Genomic DNA, 24,202 nt, shown 5'->3' on the forward strand with positions numbered 1-24,202 from the left:
TAAGGAGAATATGATTAAAGGGACAGTAGAAGAGGTCTTGATTATATTGCCAAATTGAAAACATTCCAAGTACCTAATTTGATTTTTGTATATTTAGATGCAGGACACAGCTATAATTTAGCCTAGTAACAAACTAAGGTTTACTATTAAGCTATTTTTTTTAAAAAGAAGAAAAAAATCTTAACTTGTGCTTAGTGTTGAAAATATCAACATTTCAGAGCACTTAAAGGAAAAAATCCAAATGAATCTAATAATAGGATTAATGAATCGTTCACATAAATCTAACAGACCGCCAGGGGGAAATCTCAGATTACCTTGTACTATAGAAATACGGTTTTCCTGGCATCCCAACATACCTTACTGGTTTCCACCATTGTGGGCAAGAGGCACATATTGAGTTCAGGGCGCGGAGGCCGAATATTGCTTTTCCCTCCTATTAGCTTGATATTTTCTCGACAAGGGAAATAAGGTCCAAGAGACACTAAGACATTAAAAGTGTACAATAAGAATAAATGGAAAAAATAAATCTCCAAGCTTCAGTGTGCAGAATGATTACATGCCAACCATATTCAAGTATTATGTTAGATAAATACGTACTTGGGATATTACTGTGATGGTAAGTACAATGGTTGTGTTGCAGGAAGGGAACCAGAGTATGAAGAAAATCATGGGGACTCAAAAGAACAAGTTCCTTGAGGACATCTGAAAATGAAAACAATTTAACATTATCAAAACACTGCGGGTTAGTTACCCACTACTTTTGATCTCTCAAATCCTGATGAAGTTGTAGTGTCCTGAGTACTACAAACTGTTGAGCTTCTAACATAAGGGAAAAACTGCCTAATGCACAACTCTGGATCAAGAGCTGTGATAACCACAGCAGAGGGTTAATGTACTTAGAACATGAATTTAAAACACTGTCACTAATCTCCCTATTTGCCTTGCTTACTTGTAGATACAGTCTAGTCATATAGCAATACCCTTTATAAAGTCCATCACAACAGCTGATAATCTGCTTTCTGCTGTTGAAGTTTACGATATTGGCTAGAGTGATTCTCACTTACTAACCACACAAAAGTAAATCTCATGCTCGAAAACTATTGTTTATGCTATTTTGAGAAACTACAGTTAACAGTCTACAAGGCTCACTACTTCAAGTGGTTTCTAAGGTAGTAAAAAACTTCACTCTATATTTAAATGAAGACAGCTATACATTCTGTAAGCAATCAGTCACAAAGGTGTTATACTCAAGAGTCTATAAAAAGTTACTGAGAAATGTTTTTAAGGCCAAAACTCACTGTGAAGAAACTAGCACTATCTTTTACACTATGAATAGCACTTTGTAAATATTAACATGATTCTACCTTGTTCATACAGGATCACAGTTTATTTAGAGTTGTATGAAACCTACAATAGAGAGCCAGATAGTCTGCCCACAAACACATTTAACACTAGCATGTTCAGAAACAACTTTTCTTAGGACCTGCTACTCTGTATGAATTATACAGACGAGTCACTGTCTTCCAAACACTATAAATGTAACCTCACAACTCACAGAAACAAAACAAAAGAAAAAAACCTAACAAACAAACACCAGAAATATTTGCCTACAACTTTTATTTTTCAAGCAACTTACCTATGCAAGCATTTCTTAGTTCTGGAGGGCTATAGGAATTAAGAAGGGTTAGAAGTTTATGGGCAAATTCAATTCTCTCCTGCCACTGGATTAATGCCTGCTTCACATCTGCAAATATAAAAGTATATATAAATGGACTTTTGAATGAGCACAGTTCCCCACAATTTTTGTTCTATTTGTAACCTCTATTTGAAACACCTTAAGTTTCAAATTAATTACATAAAAACATGCTTGGTGAAAGCTAAGTGGTTAATTTCATGAGATCATGAGATTGCAACATTAAACGGCTCTTTTTTGCCCCCAGGAAATAGGAGGGGAAACTGGGTCTTGCTAAGTATAGCCCAGGCTCGCCTAGAACTTTCAGTCCTCCTGGGTCACCCTCCTGAGGGTGAGGATTACAAGTATGTGCTAAACATGTTACATCTTAATATGGTGCACTTTCTAGAATCATAAAAGTTATTTTTTACACTTATTTCTATTAAGATTAAAAATGACCTGTTTTAAGTTAGGTGTTGGTGGCATATACCTTTACTCCCAACACTCAGGAGACAGAGGTAAGCAAATCTCTGAGTTCGATGCCAGCCTGCCTGGTCTACAAAGCGAGTTCCAGGACAGCCAGGGCTGTTACACAGAGAAACCCTGTCTCAAATAAAATAAAATAAAATAAAATAAAAACCCACAAATAAAAATGACCAAATCGGAGCTATATAGGTTTAAAAAAAATCAGCTTATTACTGTGTGGAAGCTTTCAACATCTCGTAAATTTTGAATCTTTTATTTGTTTGTTTGTTTGTTTGTTTATTTATTTGGAGACAGGGTTTCTCAGTAGCTTTGAAGCCTGTCCAAAGTGCTGGGATTAAAGGCATGCACCACCACCACCTGACCAAATCATGACTCTTATAGGACACTTACCTATTGTTTACTAGCATAAATAAGTATATAAGCATATATAAGAATATCCCACCTTTACATTATGAGGGCATGATAAACATTGCCCAATATTAGCTAGCTCAGGAACCATCCATACAGAAACTAGTAAGACAAACAAAAACCAAAAAAATTGTTTTGGCATCAAAATAATAACAAAAATAAAAAGTAAACCAACCAAACCTTTTCTCTGAAGATATGGGCGTGTAGACTTCAAAACGGAAAGAAATATTGACAGAAGTTCTACTAAGTCTCCAGTCACATGGCAAGCTGTAGCTTCATGATACATCATGTGCAGTGTGTTGAAAGACTACAAGTGATTTAGGAAATAAAAATTCAGAATCCCTTAAATTCATTTCTACTTTAGACACAAAACGGAAATGCTTATCTTCTAAAGGTATTTCCAGACTTGGACTATGTGTGTACAGGTGTGTACACAGCAGGTATTACTTGTTTTCTAAATCAAATTGCTCCATTTAGCTACTGTGTATGTGTAGGTGCAAGCACGTGTGCATGTTCATTGATTCTTATGTCGTGTGTGTGTGTGTGTGTTTGATCTATCTTTTGATCTATCTATCTATCTATCTATCTAATACCTATCTATCCAACACCTATCTATCTATCTATCTATCTATCTATCTATCTATCAATCAATCAATCTAACACCTACCTATTTATCTTTTTATTTAGGCTTTTGGGGACGTGGTTTCTCTGTGTAACAGATCTGGGTGTTCTGGAATTCACTTTGTGGGCCAGGCTAGCCTCAAACTCACAGAGATCCTCCTGCCTCTGCCTTTGCCTCCCTAGTGCTGGGATTAAAGGCGTGCACCGGGCTCCAAGTCAGTTTATTACAGTTCATACTGATTCACAGTTCAAAATTCAGAGCCTAGGTTCTGTAGCTGAATATGAAGGCTGTATCAAATATATTTAACCTGTAAACTGACAGGACAGGAACTACATCTCTCTTGCTATAATCCTTTGCCTGGTGCAATACTTAGCACAGAGTAGACATGTCAGGCCTAAAACAGAGTCAAAACTTTCTTGCCTTTGAGCTCAGAAGTCATTTATTTGAATATTTTCCCACTCATTTCTTGCCTAGTCCAAATGCTTCAAAGTATAGTTTCGTATTCTGTTCCTGCTCTATAATACTATCAATTAAAACATCAACACTACATCATAATTTGTGCAATACTTTCCTTTAAAAAATATTTATTTATTTATTTAGTATACAATACTCTGTCTGTGTGTATGCCTGCAGGCCAGAAGAGGGCACCAGACCTCATTACAGATGGTTGTGAGCCATCATGTGGTTGCTGGGAATTGAACTCAGGACCTTTGGAAGAGCAGTCAATGCTCTTAATTCTGAGCCATCTCTCCAGCCCCTGTGCAGTACTTTCTAGGTGTATAATGTTATCTACAGCATAGACCAAAAAGTATGATGGACTCTGGTGGCTTTAAACCATCTCCCACTTGGGAACTAAGAACCATGAAAAATGTCATGCAAATTTCAGTCCTGGGCAAATCTCTCGGCCTTCTGTTTTGGTTCTGCCAAATAAGAAAGCTTTTGGGAAATAATGTGTAACCTTGATTACAAATCACATGATTTTCATTTTTATGTACTAAGTGAAATAAATAAAACTAGTCTATTTCAAATAAACCTAAATACAAAATGAGGTGTAATCTATGTAAATAAAGTCCTGCCACCCGGGAAACGGTTCAGCAGGCATTCTTTATATATATGCAGTAAGAAGTCATGGAAAGAGTATTCAAATGAGATACAGTCACAATAAAAGGCAATGTTATATACTTACCTCAGTCATCAGGATTAACCCTCGATTAAATACCACAAGAAGTCTGTCTTCATCAGACTCTAATAGTATTCTGAAGGCACTAGAGAAATAGAAACAGTCCAATTAGAAAAGAACAGAACAATCTGGTGATGAAAAACAGGAGTAAAATTGGCTTAAGCTTCTGGTTTTCCTATCATATATAAAAACTGGCTACATCTGTTGCTGTTTTTTTAATTTTTTAAAGAATAATTTATTTTTATTTTATGTGCACTGGTGTTTTGCCTGCATGTATGCCTGCGTGAGGATTCTGGATTCCCTAGAACTAGAGTTACAGAGTTGTGCACTGCCATGTGGGTGCTGGGAATTGAACCCAGGTCCCCTGGAAGGACAGCCAATGTTCTTAACCACTGAGCCACCTCTCCACAGCCCCTTGTTTTTTAATTTTTAAGAGATTTTGTTATATAGCTCGGACTAGCTTCCAGTTTGTGCAATCCTCCTGCCTTGACTTCACTAAGTGAAATTTCAAGCATGTACACTCTTTCTGAGTAGTGCACAATGGAATGAACAGCCGGTATCTGAAATCTAGAACACTCTGAAATCTCAAGATTATTAATCCATCAGTTGTTACTCAATTGTGGGACATCTTAGATTTTTGGATTATGGATGTTCAGCTGGTAACTTTGACGCAAATTATCCAAAGTTAAAAAAAAATCCTCTGAAATCAGAAACATTTCTATTTCTAAGTACTCTGGACATACTAAGGGAAGGGACATTCAACTTGAAAAGGGAAATAAAATATTTTGCATTGTAATTCAAAGAAAAGCATGTCTACCAATGTCTAATCAATTCCTCATCCACAATGGTAAGAGGACGGTATGATAAGAGCACTTTTAAATTTCAGTATAACGATGCTGTTTTGTTTTGTTTTTAAATGAGTTTGGGCTGGTGCGATGGCTCAGTGGTTAAAGAATACTGACTGCTCTTTGAGAGCACCCACATGGCAACTTATAACTTTCTCTAACTCCAGTTCCAGGGAACCTGAAACCCAATGGCAAAACACTAATGCACATAAAAACAAAGTGAAACAATGAGTTTATCTTTCCATCTCTTAAGTTCTTATAATAGTAAACTATTCTACATTCCAAAAGCATTCATCAGCTTGGGGAAGAAAGGGTACCATGAAGGGGACAAACTTGAAAATCCTAAGGATAGGTTTATCTGAGTTAATGCTGTGCTCAGAACTGGCAAAGTGCTATTAAAGATACAACTAAAAACCCTTTACTTCCATTGCAAGCTTCCTTTCTTTACTCAACAAGCAGCAAAACTCTAACACTTAAAAAAATAAATAATTAACCTTTAGGAAACAATGTATTCAAACTGAATGCCCAACATTTCCTTTTAACAGGTTTCGGGGGGGAAAAAATTGTAGACTACTGAACATTTATTTCATTTTGTAGACTACTAAAGATTCAAATACAAAAGCTTTCTGAAGGAAATAACCTAAAAGAATTTTCTCTTGGGTTCATTAGTTTAATGTTATAGTGTAGACTTCATGAAAACACAGACAAAATTATGCGCCTACTGAAGGACCCTCAACCAGTCCCCCATATTTCTCCATTCCTTCTCAGCATTGTGATACATTGAGCAGAATTTTATTTCTATATAGAGGTAAAGGAAATAAAATGTAATCTGCAGTTCTTTTTTTTAAATCAAATAAAATGTAATTTGCAGTTCTTTTTTTTTAAATCATTCAGTTCTATGGCTCAGAACAATTTATTATATAGATGGTTCTATTATTTTTGCTAATTCCTAAAGATAAGAAAGCCAAATGGATTCAAGAAAAATGGAAGAGATTAACAGTCAGACTCATCTTGAGATGTAAAAGCTGTTTCCAGGGGTCTCTAGACTGGAACCACCCAAGTAGTCTGATGTATGATCATAAACATGACCTTCAAACATTAAGGTCCCTTTAAATTGTCAGATCTGATTCTAATAAAAGATAGGAAAATATACTATGAACCAAAGGAAAAAAAAAACATTGTTCCTAAGTACAGAAATGTTTTACCAATAACCTCGAAGAATTTCTAAATTGGGAGGAATAGGGTTTCTATGGTCTATGTAGTTCAGCTGGTAGAGGGCTTGCTAACATTCATGAGGGGCCCTGGGTTTGATCCCAAAACTACATTAACATGGAATAGTGGGATATATATCGGTAATCCCAGAATTTGTGAGGTAGAGGTCTGATGATCAGAAGTTCATGGTCATTCTTAGCTACAAAGTGCAAGCAAGTAAAAGGCCAATTTAGGCTACATCAGACTCTGTATTTATAAAATAATAATTCTTATTATTTTAAAAGAACAGCTTTTAATTATAAATACTAAAAATTATTTCTCTTTTCATGTCAAAAGGTACCATGTTCTTATTTGGGAAACCAATCAAGAACCAACCAAAAAAAATTACAAATTATCTTTTTTACCTTATTAAAGTAGTCCAACAAGAGCGACCATCTAAGCAACGTAAATAACAGCTTATAGTTGTTTTCTTAAACTGCTTAATGTCTTCTATTTCCTCTTCCCGCATGTCTGGCCTCTGAGCTATAAATAGCTGCATTAAGTTAAACAGTTCTTCCACAGCCTAAAAGAGACAAATATGCAAAATGATCTCTCAGTCTTTCAATATTCAGAATACCTGTTCCTCATTTCTGAATCAATATTCATTAGCCAGCTACTAAAATCATAGACTGATCACACAACTAAAGGAACTAGTAAAGTCAGTAATGAAATCTACTTAAAATTTGAATACATAATATACTACAATCTGTTAAGTCTAACCTTTGCTATTATGAGGCTCAGATAGATCCGTGAGTTATGCAATCAAATTACTCAAATAAAAACCTCATGTTTTAGCCATGTTCATTCCTTAGTGCTAGGCAGTATTTATGACTACCATGGAGTTATGTAGCTGCACATGGACACACCTGTATGATCCTTAAAGTTAACATTCACAAAGATATGTCTTAATGCTGTTTAAAACACTAGCATTTTAAATTCAAAGGTCACGTAGCAAAAGTCTATACTTATCCTTTCTCTGTTCCATTCCTTTAATATATAAGAAACCATCAATTTGTTAGAAAGATTTTTTTAAACGTGTTATTTATCTTGGGGGAGGGGAACAAATATGAATAGAAGTCAGAGGACACCTTTCAGAAGTTAATCCTTTCCTTGCACAAAGTGGATCCCAGGGATCACCCTGAAGTCATTCATCAGGCTTGGTGGCAAATGGCTTTACCCTCAAAGGCATCTATCTCACTTGCTTTGTTTTAAAGAGTTTGAACACCTAAATCAAGTTTGAATTAATATTGTTTCTGAGACATGCCTTTCTATCAACATTTAAAACAATCATTCTAGACTGATGGTTAGTAATGTAATACGGAAATAAAGTGAAATTCTTAACTATGATTTTATGAATTTATATAAATGTGAAGTAACAGTTGAGCTTCTAACATATTTATTAATGAACTAAACTGTGTAGCTTGATACTTTTCTTGACAAAATTTTACAATGCAATATTTATTAATTTTTTAAAGAATTTTTAAAATTCATTTTACATACCAACCATAGTTCCTTCTCCCACCCTCCTCTTACTGCCCCCCAACCCATCCCACATCCACTTCTCCTAAAGGGTAAGGGCTCCTATGGGTAGTCAACGAAGCCAGGCACATTAAGCTGAGGCAGGACCAAACCACTGAAAACCCCTGCCCCCTGCATCAAGGCTGAGCAAGGCATCTTGGTCCAATGCAATCCTCATCAAAATCCCAACACAATTCTTCACAGACCTTGAAAGAAAATTACTCAACTTCATATGGGAAAACAATTATCATAAAAATTTCTAAGAGCCAAGTTCTCTAAAAAAAAAAAAAAAAAAAAAAAAAAAAAAGATGATTATATCTAACTGACATCTGGAACAGAAACCAACTCAAGGAGATGGGCATTTTAACTCAGCCAATTCTTACCACTGCCTTATGAAACTCTGGGTATCACAGTAACTAAGTTAAAGGTTATTTATGGGACCATGATGGAAAACAAAGTGACTGAAAATAAATACTACAAGATCTCTTCAGCCTCTGAGAGACATGCTCATGCATTTTCTTCATTTTCCAGCCTTAGCTTGAAACTTTCTGGTACTGAATGAACATATTTTCTTTCTTACATTTGGAAATTATGCTACCTTTTCTGGGTAAGAGATTCTAAACTCACTACACCATCGACAAAGAAGAGTTTAACCTAATAAAGGAACAACAGGACAGAACAAAAGTGAAACATAACAGGGAAAACATAATATGAAACTTACAAATAGAAAAGGAGATAAGGTTGGAATTGTATGTACTTGTGAGCTAATGAATCACCCGAGATATGGAGAAACATCTCTATACCAAACTACTACTAAAAAAATCTGAGCAACTCACACCTTAGCAAAGTATGCAGATCTTGATAATGAATACCTAATTAATTTTATTATTTTTAATTATGTATATGCATTTTTCGCATGCATGTGCATGTAGGTTCCCATGAAGGCCAGAGGTGTCATATTCCCCTGGAGCTGAAGTTGCAGGCAGTTTCAAGCGGCCTGGTGTTGAAATCTGGAAAGCCACTCTTGACTGTGGAGCTGTGTCTCTAGTCCCTGAATGCCTAAATATAAAGTAATATTCCCTAAAGCTATATTGACCTTTGCAGTAGGCACACATTAAAGATGCATATACAAGCATAAATTTGAGCTGGCAATATTTGCTTAGCATGGCCAAGGCCCTGGGCCTGTTCCCCAGAATTGCCAAATGAAAATCACAAATTTAAAAGGATACATGCCATTGTAAACAAAAATTTAGCGTCAGCATAAGAAATTATAATCACTTGTTTTATTAATTACATTGCATTATATGAGAGCATTTAAGAAAACAATGTTAAGGTTTTAAGGATGTTAGTATGGGGTTGGATAGATGGCTCAGAGTGGGTGATTCCCAGCACCTACATGGCAGCTTGCAACCTCCTACAACTACAGTACAAGGGATTCTGGCCCCAGTGGGCACCAGGCTTGAATGTGGTACACAAACAAAACACCCATACACATAAGATGAAATTTTAAAGAAAGGTTGGAAGGTAGTATAGCTCAGGTTCTAAGCATGTGCCTAGCATGAACAGAAGCCTGGGTTCAATTTCCAGCACTGAAAGACAATATAGGTGAATGATTTGACTATTCTGCATTATATCATTTCTTAAATAGGGAAAAATATACTGCTAACCAAGCTCAGGCAACAGATAATAAAAGTACTAACTATACTCACTCCAGGGTACTGGCTGGCATGTGGTGTAAGATTCTTAAAGGCCCATTGGATGTTCTGGTGAGAAGCCAGTTGTCGAGTAAATGCAGGCGATTGCTCACAGCAGAGCCTCAGAATGCCGTAGTAGGCAGGCAGCATCCCACGGTTAAAAAGCACCACATCCTGATCATCATGGTCAGCAAGGATGTAATTGAAGGCAATGTTCTTGGTTACCACTGGGTTTTGAACAATAAGGCGGATATTCTCTGGACAGTCAGCACACACATTGTACCAAAATGAAAGCAAAGCCTGTTTATTGTGATTTGTAGCTATTGCTGGCTCAGAAAGCTTAGGCTGGAAAAGGTTCCACAAATCCATGAAATATGTGGAAAACATCAGCTTCTCAGTTTTGGAAATTAAACAGTAAGTCATAAAGCTAAAATAGGGCACTAGCTTTGTAGTGCCATGAACAGCAGCATCAACATAAAGTTTGGCTCTTGAGAGCAAACCAAGTAGCACGTTGTAGACCTGATGTAGGACTACTGTTGTGTCTGGACTGAGTGGAAGGTCACGGGTTGGGATGTGCAAAGACCTTGTTGACCGGAACATCTGGCGGAATGAATTGCTTGGTATAAGGGACACCAGAAGATAAGCTGCAGCTATAAAATGTAAAACAAAACTGTCAGATCCTTGTAAGATTTAAGTAGACTTGAAGAGCAGTTATTAAAACACAAAACCACTCTTCCCTTTATCAATAAAAATGAATAAAAATTAAGGGACATGACATCTTTTAAATATGCTTCTGATTTACCTTTGGTCCAGAAGAAAGATTCCCACAGGGTACGGAGGTAGAACGTTCCCCCCATTCTGCCACTGCTGTATTTTAAGTGGCAACAATAATCACCATTACGAAAACTGTTTTTCTTTTTTTTGGAGACGGACTCTCATGCTACTCAAGCTAAACCTGAATTCTTGACTCTTTTCCTTCATCTACTAAGCACTAGCTATCAGAACTGGTTTTCAACCTATTTTGTTCAGTTCTTCCACAATATAGAATTCTCATATCTTTTTTTTCTCCCCTTTCCCAAGACAGGGTTTCTCTGTGTAGCCCTGGCTGTCCTGAACTCACTGTAGACCAGGCTGGCCTCGAACTCACAAAAATTTACCTGCCTCTGCCTCCCAAGTGCTGGGATTAAAGGCTGTCACCACTGCTGAATTCTATGTTATCATTTATTTTTTCTGAAAAATGACTTAATAAGGAGAAAAAAAGGCAACATTTAGAATGAAATGAAATGATACATGGAATCATTTAATGTTTTAGATATTAAGTGTTACTTTAAAAACACCCTAGTAAGTTACTTTGTAATAATTTAAAGATAATGCCATATGACATATTTAATAAATATATTAGTCTGTGTATGTCACTAACTCTTGAGATTCCCTTCCTACTTTCTGTGGAGACAGAGGGTTGAGTTGTGTAGTGCAGGCTGCTCCTCATCTTCTGGAGCTGCTGCGGTATGTCACGTCCTGGGATTTAAGGCACTGCTGGCTACAAAGTCCTTTGCAAGTCTTCTAGGGCAATTCATTTTTAAGATTCCTCCCTGCTTTGGGGAACTGCTTCTCAATGAAACTGTTTGCCCCTTCTTCCTTGCCAACAGTCTTCTAAAGGCTAACTAGAACTCAGAGACTCCCACGTTAAGCATGTCATTAGGCCTATTATCATCATTCTGCTGCTGGTGACTTATTAGATGAGTCCATCCGTACAAGCTAAGAATTGAGCTGGTTATCAGGTCTTGTTTCATACTTTGAAATGTGGAAGAAATCTACTTCTACTGCTACATAGTAAATCTTCAGCTTTTGGGGTATTTTGCTTGTTATGTTTTTTGAGATAGGGTTTCTCTGTGTAGCCACGGCCAATTCTGGTAATGAATATGTAGATCAGGCTGTCCTTGATTTCATAGATCTCTGTCTGTCTCTGCTTCCCAAATGCTGATGCTGACAGTGTGCCCCACTATGTCAAGCCCTTAACTATTTTATTTTAGTACTCGGGGACTCAATTTTTCTTTTCTCAATAATCAGCTATTTGTTAAAGCTATTTTGTAGTTTTTATAAGGTCTTTAGTTTATGTTATTTTAAAACAGCCATTCTTTTCAAATATTTGGACACTAATATTAAAAACAATTTTTCAGTTTTCAATGATGTAACTTTTAAAATGGTTCCCAACAATTTGTTTCTTAACTAAAGGCGTTTTTTTTTGTTGTTTAAGAGACAGATTTTGGCTAAGCTGTTCCACTGCCTCAATCCCTGAAGCTACAGGACTGTAAGCACATCCTACCATGTCAAGATGCTCACTGAGCAGGTGTAAAAGTAATGCCACTGGACATGTGCATTTAGGACTTGCATACAAGTCCTAAAATGGCATTATAAAGGGGAAGACACATGCTTATCTTAAAGGATCTTTGTGGGAAATTTTTATTTTTTCTTTTGGAGACAAGGTTTCTCTGTGCAGCTCTGGCTACCCTGGAACTCACTCTGTAGACCAGGCTGACCTCAAACTCAGAGATCCAGCTGCCTCTGCCTCCTGAGTGCTGGGATCAAAGGTGTGGCACAAAGTGCTATGTATGGCCTTTTGTGATATTAACATCACAAAATCAGTACTATGTAGAAGAGTTCATTTCCACAGTACTATCATGAAAATCAGTGTAACATTTGGGTAAATAAAGTATCAAAGGGAGAGAAGCAAAGTTCTGGGCAGAGTACTAATGCAAATCCACTGGTAACCTCCACTGAAAGGCTTTTTTTCTCAAATAAACCTCTGACTTCACACGGGAGGAACACACAATTCCCATATAACTCTCACCAAGTTTCTACTACCATTAACATTTATTATGCTAAATTAATATGATTAAGGACATAATGGTGCTTTTGTTTGCTTCCAGGATCCTGTCTGGACACACAACATTTTTTAACTAGCATATCCCCTTAAGCTCTTCTTGGTTCTGGTAAGTTTCTCCGACTTCTTGTCCCTGATAACTTTGATAGCTCTGATGAGTAATAGGAAGTTCACAGAGTGCCTCTCAAACCAAGGTTATGTTTAAGACAGATTATCTCAGGGTTAGGAGTTTGGAAGAAGACCACAGACTGTAGCACGTCAGAAGTACACTCTTCAACTAGAATTTTTGATAGTAACCCTGACCATTTGCCTGGAAAACAGGTTACTTTTAACACTCATTTCTACTACATCACTAAGCTAGCCCCAAGGAGAGTATATACAAATTATTCACTACTCTCTTTTATGGATTTGTTTATCTTTATTTGTTGAGCTGTGTGTTGCTTGCCTTTCTGTCTGTGCACCAGTTGGATCCTGGTGCCTCTGAGGCAACAGTAGGGTATCAAATCACTCAGAACTGGAGTCACAGGAGGTTGTGAGCTGCCACATGAGTGCTGGGAATCAGAGTTTGTAAATGTCATTTTATACTTCGGATAGGAACACAGAGTACTGTAATTATTTGTTACAGAAATTGTTATGGTTTTAGCAACTGGGAGTTCTCTCAGGAGTTCTGTCTCTTTGGTGTGGTCATGTTATTTAGCATATTATTTCCTCACTTAAGGCACTGTACTCATCTTTAAGGCACCAGCTTGGCTTTATTATCATCCGTGCTAAAATTGGTCTTTTCTCTACAGAGCCATGAATCTGTATTTTATTGGGGAACGATGTTTAGAAAACAACATATGTATATATCAGATCTGTATATCACTGACGCTAGTCCTCTCAACTGGGAAACAGCTTTTCATTGAAAAATTTTCCAAAATTACTTTGATTTCATTTCTTTGAACTAGCAAAAGTGAATACATTGTTTATGAACAATCAATTTCCTGCTGGATGACATCGGCGCACACTTTTAATCCCAACATTAGGGGAGGCAGAGACAGGTAGATCTCTGAGTTCAAGGCCAACCAGGTCTATAGATGAGGTTCCAAGATAGCCAAAGTTACACAGAAAAACCTTGTCTCAAAAAAACAAACAAACAAAACACAAGAAAAACAAAAAACAATTTCCTGCCTTGTAAAATGTCTTCTTTGTGCTATGTCCACCTACCTTCTAAGAATTGCTATTCATTCTCTAATGGCTTATACACAAGATGTATATTACTTAACTCTCATAATTAAATACATGATTTCTGTCCTAATTCCATTTTAATCTTATTTAGCCTATTCAAGAGTTACTTTGTTTTTTAGAGACAGGGTCTCATTATGAATGTATGTAGGTTGTCCTGGAATCAAGAGTTGCTTTTAAGAAAGAATTTTCTTATATTTTACTTTCTTCAGTAACACTTAAATACAATAGATAAACACAGCACTATGATTTCCAAATATTAAGAAAACAAAATAAAATAAAACTGGCCTTCTATGATACTTCTCAGAGCTTTACATAATAATGGGCATTATCACTGAGTTACCTTCACCCCACCCAGAAAAACCTAAAAATAAAACCCCAAAAAAAACAAAAAAAAACCAGTAAAACAAACCTAAAGTTTGGAACAATAAATAATTGACTAAATTTTAAACATTTGACTTACAAGTCCTGACTCTAGGATAATTGTGAGCCAAAAGAAATCGCTCGACCCAATTTTCCATATTCTGAAGAACCCAGCTGTGTGCCAGCTTATTTCGGGGTGTCTGCACTGCCAACCAGTCCAGACACTGAGAAGGATTGTATTCAATAACCTATGAATAAAATAACAAAAACAGGACATAAGATAACAGAATAAGCACCTGATTTTTTACTTTCTTTTGGTAAATGTCATTAAGTATTTAGTTGACTTTTTCTTTCTAGATTTTATTTGTGTAAGTGTCTTGACTACGTACATACACGTGCACCATGTGTGCCTGTTCCTGAGGAGACAGAAGAGGGTCTCAGATCCCCTCAAACTAGTTATATGAGTGGTTGTGAGCCACCATGTAGGTGGTGGGAATTAAACCTAGGTCTTCTGCAAGAACAAGAAATGCTCTTAACTACTGGGCCATTTCTTCAGGCCAATTGTTTTTTTCTTTTCCTTTAAGCTAGTTTTTACAGAATTTTTAACATGTTTTCCTACTATGCTCAAAGTGCAGGAAAAGCTCAGGAAAATTTGTTGCTAGTTTAAAATAACCCAGGACAAATATGAGAATCCAATGAACTTGCTAAGTTTATTTTCTTAAACATATTTGGTTGGTGATAGAATACTGGCACAGCATGAACTAAATCCTGGATTTTTTTTTTCATCTGCTTCTTTTTCTTAGTCTATGTCCAGACTATTACTATTACATGAGAATGCAAAAGAGTTCACTGGATTGCTATGGGGATTCTTTCCATAGGGATGGGAAGCGAAGCCATTTAGAGCAATGGATGGCAATCTCTCTGTAAGATAGGCTAAATTCTATGGCTGTTTTTTTCTGTTATTTTATTTGAACATTGCTAAGCTTACTATTTATTGCCTCATGAATGACCTTTAGGTCACAATAGCACAGTTGAACACTATTAACAGAAATGTGCAATCTATTAAAGCTTAAACATTTGACCAAAAAAAGGGTTTACTGTCCTCACCAAGAAAACTGTTCTGACAGCAATGACTCTGGAAGAAAAGAAGTAGTATTTGGTATTTCTTCTGCCTGTATCAATTGCTAAAAATATTTGGTTTATGTTTTGAGAGCTTCTAGCTGCTTTATGAAATTTTCTTGAGGAAGATTATTCTTAATAACAACTTCATACTGTGTAAAGTAATTTGATCCAAATAATTAGAAATAGAAATGGAAGATGGTGGTCACAGTATAAAAAAGCAAAGTCCATGAAGGCAAGGCTGGATGGAAAATATCTGTACCTTCCATTCAATTTTGCTATATTTTGTTTTGTGTTAAGGAAAATTACTCTAAAAAAAGAAAAAAATTAAAAAACAACAACAAAAGAAAATCTCTGGGAAAATAAAAGATTGGAAGCATGTACTTCAAAACTTACCTCCCATATCCTCTGCAGAATGTAGGACGCAAAGGGAGGCATTCCTGGAGGTCCACCAGCAAATTCCATTAGCATTGTCAACAATTTAAAGAAAGGATTGGCTGCCTGTAAGACACAAATCACTCTTTTAGTCTCATTTAAATCTGCTCTTCTGAGCTGGCAGAGCTTAGTCAGCACTCCTGAATATGAACTTTTTTAAAACTACCACAGAATGTCCCGTCAGAAGATACAATCAATTAAATAGAGGCAATTGAATAGCTATCTCTGGTGTCAAATGTACTTAGCAAAAAAGTAATTCAAGATTTAATTTGTTTATAAATTTATAACTAATCATTATATAGTTATGGTATAGGTGATATTTTGAAATACATACAGACACACTCTATGTAATGGCTAAATACATGTGTTAACTCACATATTTATCTTATTTTGTAGTAAAAACAGAAATCTATCCTCAAAAGCATTTTTTATGTGCACAGTATGTTATTTGTTAAGTTCAAGATTGTAAAAGTAATCACTGGAATTCACTTCTCCTGTCTAACTTTCAAAGTATTTTTATCAATGAAATAAGTATGTTTCTACCTGTAGCAATTTCTGATCCCCAAAGAAAGCCCTTATATTGCTCTTAAACATGGACTAAAGTAGCAAAAGACTTCTAATTTTATGAAAAAATGACTTGTTTCTGTTGGCAGGTAATGGGAGGTAGAATTTGAGACAGGGTCTCTCTATGTAGCTCTGGCTGTCACGGAAATCACTATAAAGAGTAGACTGGCCTTGAAGTCACAGAGATCCACCTTCCTCTGCCTCCTGAGTGCTGGGATTGTTAAATGCTTCTGTTCAATAAAAATATTATTCATGATTCTGTACTTTACCATCCATATATTCCTCCATAAATACAGAATTTTGGACAGTTTATGATATATGCTTTAAGCCAAACAACTTTGAACTTGGAATATAAGTAACACTCAGATATACTGAATTTACATGTATAAATTCTTATTTAGTTGGAAAACTATATTCACTATAAAAAGAAAATTAACTGTTAGTTCAGTTATTATGCTTATTAGCAAACTCTTACATACCTCAGGTGTCAACTTTGCTATTGAAGTGAAAAGCATAGATACAATCTGAAACAGAAAAAGCAGGATTTCAGAATATTCTTTTAAAAATTATCAAAAACGTTGAAGACTGCTTTTAGTACTTACATGTTCTGCAAGTCGATTATTGTATCGACACAGACTAAAAATTAGATTACAAGTTTGTCTTATATTGATGCCATCACGAATATGTTGAAATAAGAAGGGAAATCCCTGTTAAAAACAAAAATTATTCATTTAAGAACTGTCATATTATGATTTTTAGAATGATTAAACTATTTAATATTAGTCAAGGTATTACCTTTCCTCCTGTTAATGCAGCCATGTCAGTCTGTGATAATGTCAAATGCCTAAAAGAAAATATTAGTGGAAATAAATCTTTTCCATGTGTACTACTTTGAAGCTATTAACAGCATGACATGCATGAACCCTGTTAATTCTATTATAACCATATCAACCTGCCATCATAAATTTTGGGGGGAAGGGAAGTGTTTGATGGCTAGATTTGCTTGCTAAGCATCTCAGGTAATTTTCCAAGATTGGAATATGGAACACCAAAAACTACTTTATTTCCATTTCATTAAATCCATAGAATTACTGTATTAAAAATGCTAGGATGGGTCTAGTTTTATTTTGACAGCTGTTTTTCTAACATGAGTCTTTAAAATAAAATGAAATTCTAAGAAATATTGTTTTTCCATGTAATTTAAAAATAATACATTTAACTTATACAAAAATTCAGATGATAAAAAAATAGGATAGTGGCAAGTATCCCATCACTCAAGTTCAAATTTACCCAAATCTTAGCCAATCCTGTTTCACTTTTACCAACAGCCATTCAATATGCATTATTCTGAGGCAAATTCCAGGTATTTTAGCATTTAATCCATAAATCTCAATACATATCTCAGGTAAATCCAAAAAAAAAAAAAGCATAACCAATAATACCATTATTCATGCCTGAAGTAAAACAACAAATCCTTACTATCTTACAATATCAGTGCACAAATTTCCTAAGGTGTCTAAAAATACTTTATAGTTAATTTGTTTCGATCTGGATCTGAATGAAAGTCTTTTGTTACAATTGGTTTTAATGTCTTTAAATTTTTAAATCTACTTGTTTCCCTTGGCACTTCACTGCAACTTATCCATTGAAGAAAGCAGCTTTGTCCTGTAGCGATTCCAATATTTATGTTTTGCTAATTGTATCCTGATGGTGTTGTTTTATCACATTCCTCTCCTCCTGTAAAATGATAGGCAGATCTAAAGACTTGATCAGATCTAGGCTTCACTTTGTAATCAAGGGTATTTTGTAGATGGTGATGTGGCTTTTCCTCAGGGAGACACATAATGAAGGGTTAGTCTTTATGACATTTTCCACCAGTGATGACCTTGGAAGCATTATTTCACTCAGGGTCACAAGAGAGTGATTTTCTAATTCCAACACTCCTTGCTCATTTATTAGTTGAGACAGCTCTGTATTGATGAACTTGCCCTCATCCACCATCAGTTGACATCAACTTTTATTTCTTGCAGGTAAGAGAAACATATCCTTTACACCATTTCCTTTCCAGTTTTCAAAGTAAAGATTTGATTTCTCAGTATATTTCAAAAGTTGCCAACACGTTTTTCAAATTTTCTTTTACTGTATCATTCTGAGATTATCAATGTAAACATCTTGATGTGTTTTACATTCCATCACAGGTATTTTTACTTTTGATGTGTACCTTGTCCAACATAAGAGCAACAGAAACTCCTAAAGTACACTGTTGAGTTCTTTAAACATGACCCCAGAGTAGTCTATTTAGTCTCTGTGCTTCTTAAAATAAAAAACATTCCAAGATTCTCACTCATTTCTTGCTCAGAACCTGAGCACAAAATACTTTCAGAATAATTCTACTTATAAGCAACAACATAATTAAGACAGCTTAAAATAATTTTGCAATTCCTTCTTGTCTTTCGTGTACATCCTGTTAGAAACTGACAGTTAACATGTTCTTTAATTCCTCTCCAGTGGCTAGATCCCCTTCATCTTTGATTTAAAATACCGCTTCTTATATACTTACTTATACAGAACATTTACAGGATTCAAAAACTAAAGCTACAAACCAAAATCGTATGGTTTTGTCAACCTTCCATTTCTGTGCCCCTCCATCTTGTTTTCTCTCAAAACCATATTATTGATCGATGATTTGATTTATAGCTAATTCTTGATATTTGAGTAGTCACATTCTATGAAGGTACAAACAATGAATTACCAAAAACCAAATCATCGTTGCTATGGAATGAAAACAAAGAACTAGGCCCCTGTGAACATGTTGTCACAAAGTTATCAATAGAGCAATACAGTACCATGATTTACAGGTGTTTTTGTTTAATGACACCTTATTTAAAATGTATGACTAGTTAATTGACATTAAACTTACAACCAACAATACTGGACTCATGCCTGAATGAAACTTTACTATATTCATTTCCACTGAGGGACATCACAGCCTTCCTTATGCTCAGGAACACTAAACAGCACTTCAGCACTATTCTTGGGAATCATTTAAACAGTGACATAACCAAAGGAAAAGCACAAATAGTTTTTAAATGTGGCATACATCATGAAAAGTACATTTGTTTACAACATGAAAATCAAAACAAGACAGCTGCCTTGTCTGACCTCGACTGGGAAAGCATGTGTCAGGAAACTCCAATTTTTCACCATTCTGAATACCTATGTGTCAGTGGATAACTGGGATAGCTCCTCACAGTACTGATTTTTGGCATTATAGAAAAATTTAGCAAGCATCTGCCTTTGTAAATAGGAAATGCATGAATCAAGATTGTCTATATACACATGCATTCGCTTTCTTAGTTTCCCTTTTCCTAAGTGTAGCATAATATATACAATCTTCCCTACCTTGTCTTTTGAAGGGAGCAGAGGAAAAGGGAGGATTTGTGTATAATAATTTCTACATGGAAACACAGATGAATTCCACATTTCATTAAGGAAAAAAAAAACAAAACTACAGTGGACTTGAGTGAATTTCTTGATTTTTCAATGACTAGTCCCCTTCTGATGAACATTTAGCTGTCTCCAATTTTTTTGACACTAGAAATGGCATTTTAATAAATACCTCTCCATATATATCTTTCTGTTTGGGGTATATCCCTTGAGTATAGGTGCTGCGATAAAGAATCAAAGTCCATTTAATTTTGCCAGATATTTTACTACAGATTTCTTCAATAGCTGTTTCTAGCACGACTCAGACGAGTTAGATAGAAAGGACTGAAATTCGTGAGCCACAAGAGTTGAAGTGATATTATTATTTAAAAAGATTTATGTAATAAAAACCGAAGTTATAGAACAATTATGGATAAAGAATAAAACCAAACACGCTGTAAGCATTTTGAATGTTGAAACATTTCACCTTTCTGAGCGAGACTGTTCAACCAAAAGAGCAACTAAAGCTATCATCTTTTCAAGGGCAGCGGGTCTGTACTTTTCTTCTGCCAGAGAGAGTATATCTTCTTCTTCTTCCTCTTCTTCCCCTTCTTCCTCTGACAATACTTCAACTTGAGGCTAATTGGAACAAAATTTAATTTTAATATGCTATTAGTCTTAATATCATATTGAAAACAGTTGACTTATTTTAATATAACTACCAGAAAGATATGGCAAGAGCATGCATAAGGGGAAAAAAAATCATTTGAAGGTCAAAACCTAACATGATACAGCCGAAGTGACAATCAGGACACTTTTAGATAGGTCGGAGGAACTATACAGAACAATAGTTCTCAAAACTATTCATCCCAGATAAACCCTTTAATAACTTTTGTTTTATTTCAATCAACCTCTTTGGGTGATTAATTAATATAAAAAATTATGAATATAATAGGAGTATTTCCTACTGAATAAAATGCCAGTCACACATACAAAAGAATCTTAATTTGTAGTTTCTAGATGATTTAAAGTAGCATATATTTCAGAGAGAAATTCACTCCAGCTCTGAAACTCAAGAGGCTATCAGGAATGGTAGTAGTCAATTGTCTAAGACAGGAGATTAATAAATCTGAGGTAAGTCTAGAATACATAACAAGATCCTGTCTTAATAAGGGAGGGAGGGCGGGCGGGCGGGCGGGCGTTCGGGCGGGCAAGAAGAAGAAAAACAGTAAAAACAGGTAGCCATACAGGCTGGAACTGGATTAAAACCAACTCATGAACTTTAAGAAACAGCAGTTTGACCACAGATCAAAACCCAAATTACTGTGATCTAAAACAAGCCAAATTCTCTAAACTTCAATTGCCTCTTATGTATTATGGTGAAACAAACTGTACTCTTAAGTATATGAGAAGGATTAAATGACATATTACAAGTAGGTCACAAAATCCAATCCAATGTAGCAGTCACAATAGAATGTAGCTGACAATACGAAATCCATCCATACTTTAAACTTTCAGAAAACTCTGACAAAAAAAGTGAAGCACAACCACCAAAACCATGAATGCAAACAACACATGGCTTCACAGATGCCATGGTTAAATTGTGGCTACCAGGATGAAGTCTATTACTTTGTTCCACACCTACTAATGAAATTTGTTTTCCTACTTGGTATATGCACTAAAGTACCAGTACTTTAAGTTAAGTTAAGACCCTTAACGTTACCAAACAAAAAGACAGAAGGGACTTTAGAGGTTTCTAGGACTGTGACTCTGCATGATGTGAATGACTAGACGCAGGGCCTCTGTTGCACTGACATATAACAAAACTGTACTTACATTTTCAGGTCCTTTGGTTCCCATATAGAAATGTACCATTGTAGATATGGCTTGCAATGAAAGCAGAAACTGGCTCTAAAAACAAGTGATTTATATTTTTAAATAAAACAACGAATTGAACATACTAAAAGGGTATATAATTAAAAACAAACAAACAAAAAAGAATTAGCCTTACCTCTTCTTCACCCATCTTGGCAAATTCATAAAGGAAAGCGAAATACTCTGTAAGATGTTTGCTGTGAGGTTTTACACCATGTTCCATAATTAACAACAGAGTTCTAACAAAACGAGTGACACACGAACGACCACCAATATCTTCTACTGAGGCATCCATATCATCTGACCTGAAAAAAACAAATACACCTTATAGAACACAATAAATCTGCAGACAGATACTATATAGGATGAAACTACTCTTTTTTTGTTTTATGAGACAAGGTCTGGTTGTGTGGCCCTGGTTAGTATGGAAATGGCTTTATAGATCAGGCTGGCACAAACTCATAGAGATTAGCCTGCTTCTGCCTAATGCTGGGATTAAAGCATTAATCACCATGATAGGAGAACAATCTTTAAACCGCAATTTACATCCATTAATTTTGTGAAACAAATAGAGCCGGGCGGTGGTAGCGCACGCCTTTAATCCCAGCACTTGGGAGGCGGAGGCAGGCGGATCTCTGTGAGTTCGAGACCAGCCTGGTCTACAAGAGCTAGTTCCAGGACAGGCACAAAACCACAGAGAAACCCTGTCTCGAAAAACAAAACAAAACAAAACAAAACAAAAAAATTGTGAAACAAATACCAACTTCAATTATGGAAGTAGTTATGAAAGACACACTTAATGAAAATTTCAACAAATAGTGTTCCTTTCTTGACATGCATTATTGGAGACAAATTTTTTTATAGCACAAAACAAATATAACCTTATAGATATTGAACAGTCTTTTTTCTAAAAGGACTTCTTACCCATCTTCCATTCCTGGTTGCAGATAGAGATGAGCATGCACAGGTCTCAATCTCTGAATCACATGGATACATAAACGCTGAAACATCTTTAAAGAAGAAACTCACATTAGGTAACAGACACTACAAATGAAGCATGTCTAGGTGTTAGCACACACATGTAATGTTAGGATACAGGAGGCAAAAGCATGAGAACCGTACACTTGAAGCCACTCTGTACTTTAGGTAGTAAGACCTTATTTGAGCAATAACAGAGACTGCAGGGATAGCTCAAAGGTGAAGTGAATCTCACTATGCACCAGGCCCTGGGTACAATTCCTCAGCATCAGAAAATTATTTTTAAAAATTCAGCTTTATGATAAGAGAGACAATTCAAACTATTGGTTTCAAGAATATAGATAATGATACTTTCCCAGCTGGGGCACATGAGGAGAAGAATACAGTGGAGAGAAAGAATACAGTGGAGAGGTGCAGCCTCTGTAGTAAAACTAAACACGTTAAATCTAAGAATGTTACTAGCAACCCATTTTTCAAAGATATGGAGAACAAAATTAAAATACATATCAAAACAAAATCTTACAGGCAAACGGCTACATCTGCATCCAAAATAGTCAGAAAATAGCAATAAAGCTGTATGTGGTGCCCCACCCTTATAACCCTGGCACTCTGTAGGCAGAAACACAAGGACTGCTGCAAGTTTCAGGTCAGCCTGGTCTATCTACCTAGTGAGTTCCAGGTCGGACTGCTCAATAAAACAAAAAGAAATCTCAAATGTGCATCCAATGAATAGATAAAGACAATGTTAATGCAGTCAATGTTCATCTAATGAACAGATAAACAAAATATGTCAATGTAGTTGATGGACTATTTGCTGGTGGGGGGAAAAGAGATGAAGTATGGATACTTTTTTCTGTTTGTTAAGAAATTGCACTGTAGCCCAGGTTGCTCTCAAACTCATGGCAATCCTCCTAACTAAGCCTCCTGTGACCATTAGAGGCAGGAGTCAGCATATCCACTTCCAGACATACATTTTAACATTGACAGATACTAAGAAGATTAAGTCAAAGCGGCCAGTAATACAAAAAACCACCATGACTCTATAGAAAATGTTGAAAACAGGCCAATCCATAGGAATGAAGAGCAGAGCAGTAGTTATAAGCCGAAATCATGAAGACAAAATAGGAGGAAACCACTAGAGATTCCTTTGAAGGTGATGGATGTTTCTGAGTGAATTTTACAGAATAAGACTTGTCAAAACTATACTTTTAAAGCTCATTACTAGGAAACTTTCTGACTACACAGAAGACTGCTAATACTCATAACAAAAGAACTATCATTAATAACAACTGTCAAGTGGCATAGTTCAGATTAATCTTTGCATATACCAAACATGACTATAAAACAATGTTTAAATATTCATGAATAAAGCAAAAAAATTGATCCATTTTGCAATTCTTTTGGCACAAGAATTAATTTATCCTATTCATGTAATTTTGTAGGTCACTACAATATTCTAGGCAGACTCTGTAAGGATGAGAAAAGCTGGCAGTAATAGCTGGTCTTATATAAAGGACAATTCCTGTCACTTCTTAGTGGCAATTAGTCTTAAAAGAGCTGATGAAAACAAAAGCAAATGACTTCTATGATAGGAGTTTGTAAATTATTTTCAATGTCATTTATATGCCAATTTTGAATAAACTAAAAGCAACTTCTTT

At 35.7% G+C, this 24,202-nt stretch overlaps 1 protein-coding gene across 1 annotated transcript in view; it reads right to left on the reverse strand.

Annotated features, from left to right (window-relative positions):
• The window catches only part of Usp34 (ubiquitin specific peptidase 34), a 186,090-nt gene that overhangs the window by 12,945 nt on the left and 148,943 nt on the right, over positions 1-24,202 (reverse strand). Inside the window, exons 59-74 of the mRNA XM_041668910.1 lie at positions 22,491-22,576; positions 21,703-21,871; positions 21,528-21,602; positions 20,179-20,330; positions 17,061-17,109; positions 16,868-16,972; positions 16,745-16,789; positions 15,663-15,767; positions 14,248-14,395; positions 9,692-10,326; positions 6,830-6,987; positions 4,375-4,453; positions 2,747-2,873; positions 1,637-1,744; positions 598-702; positions 357-481 (exon numbers count right to left, since the gene is read on the reverse strand). Coding sequence (XP_041524844.1) covers positions 357-481; positions 598-702; positions 1,637-1,744; positions 2,747-2,873; positions 4,375-4,453; positions 6,830-6,987; positions 9,692-10,326; positions 14,248-14,395; positions 15,663-15,767; positions 16,745-16,789; positions 16,868-16,972; positions 17,061-17,109; positions 20,179-20,330; positions 21,528-21,602; positions 21,703-21,871; positions 22,491-22,576 — 2,271 coding nt within the window. The remainder of the gene's footprint in view (positions 1-356; positions 482-597; positions 703-1,636; positions 1,745-2,746; positions 2,874-4,374; positions 4,454-6,829; positions 6,988-9,691; positions 10,327-14,247; positions 14,396-15,662; positions 15,768-16,744; positions 16,790-16,867; positions 16,973-17,060; positions 17,110-20,178; positions 20,331-21,527; positions 21,603-21,702; positions 21,872-22,490; positions 22,577-24,202) is intronic.

This window comes from Microtus oregoni, unplaced genomic scaffold (assembly GCF_018167655.1).
Source record: "Microtus oregoni isolate MIOR12 unplaced genomic scaffold, Mior012 000019F_ref0000042, whole genome shotgun sequence".
NCBI classification, from domain to species: Eukaryota; Metazoa; Chordata; class Mammalia; order Rodentia; family Cricetidae; genus Microtus; species Microtus oregoni.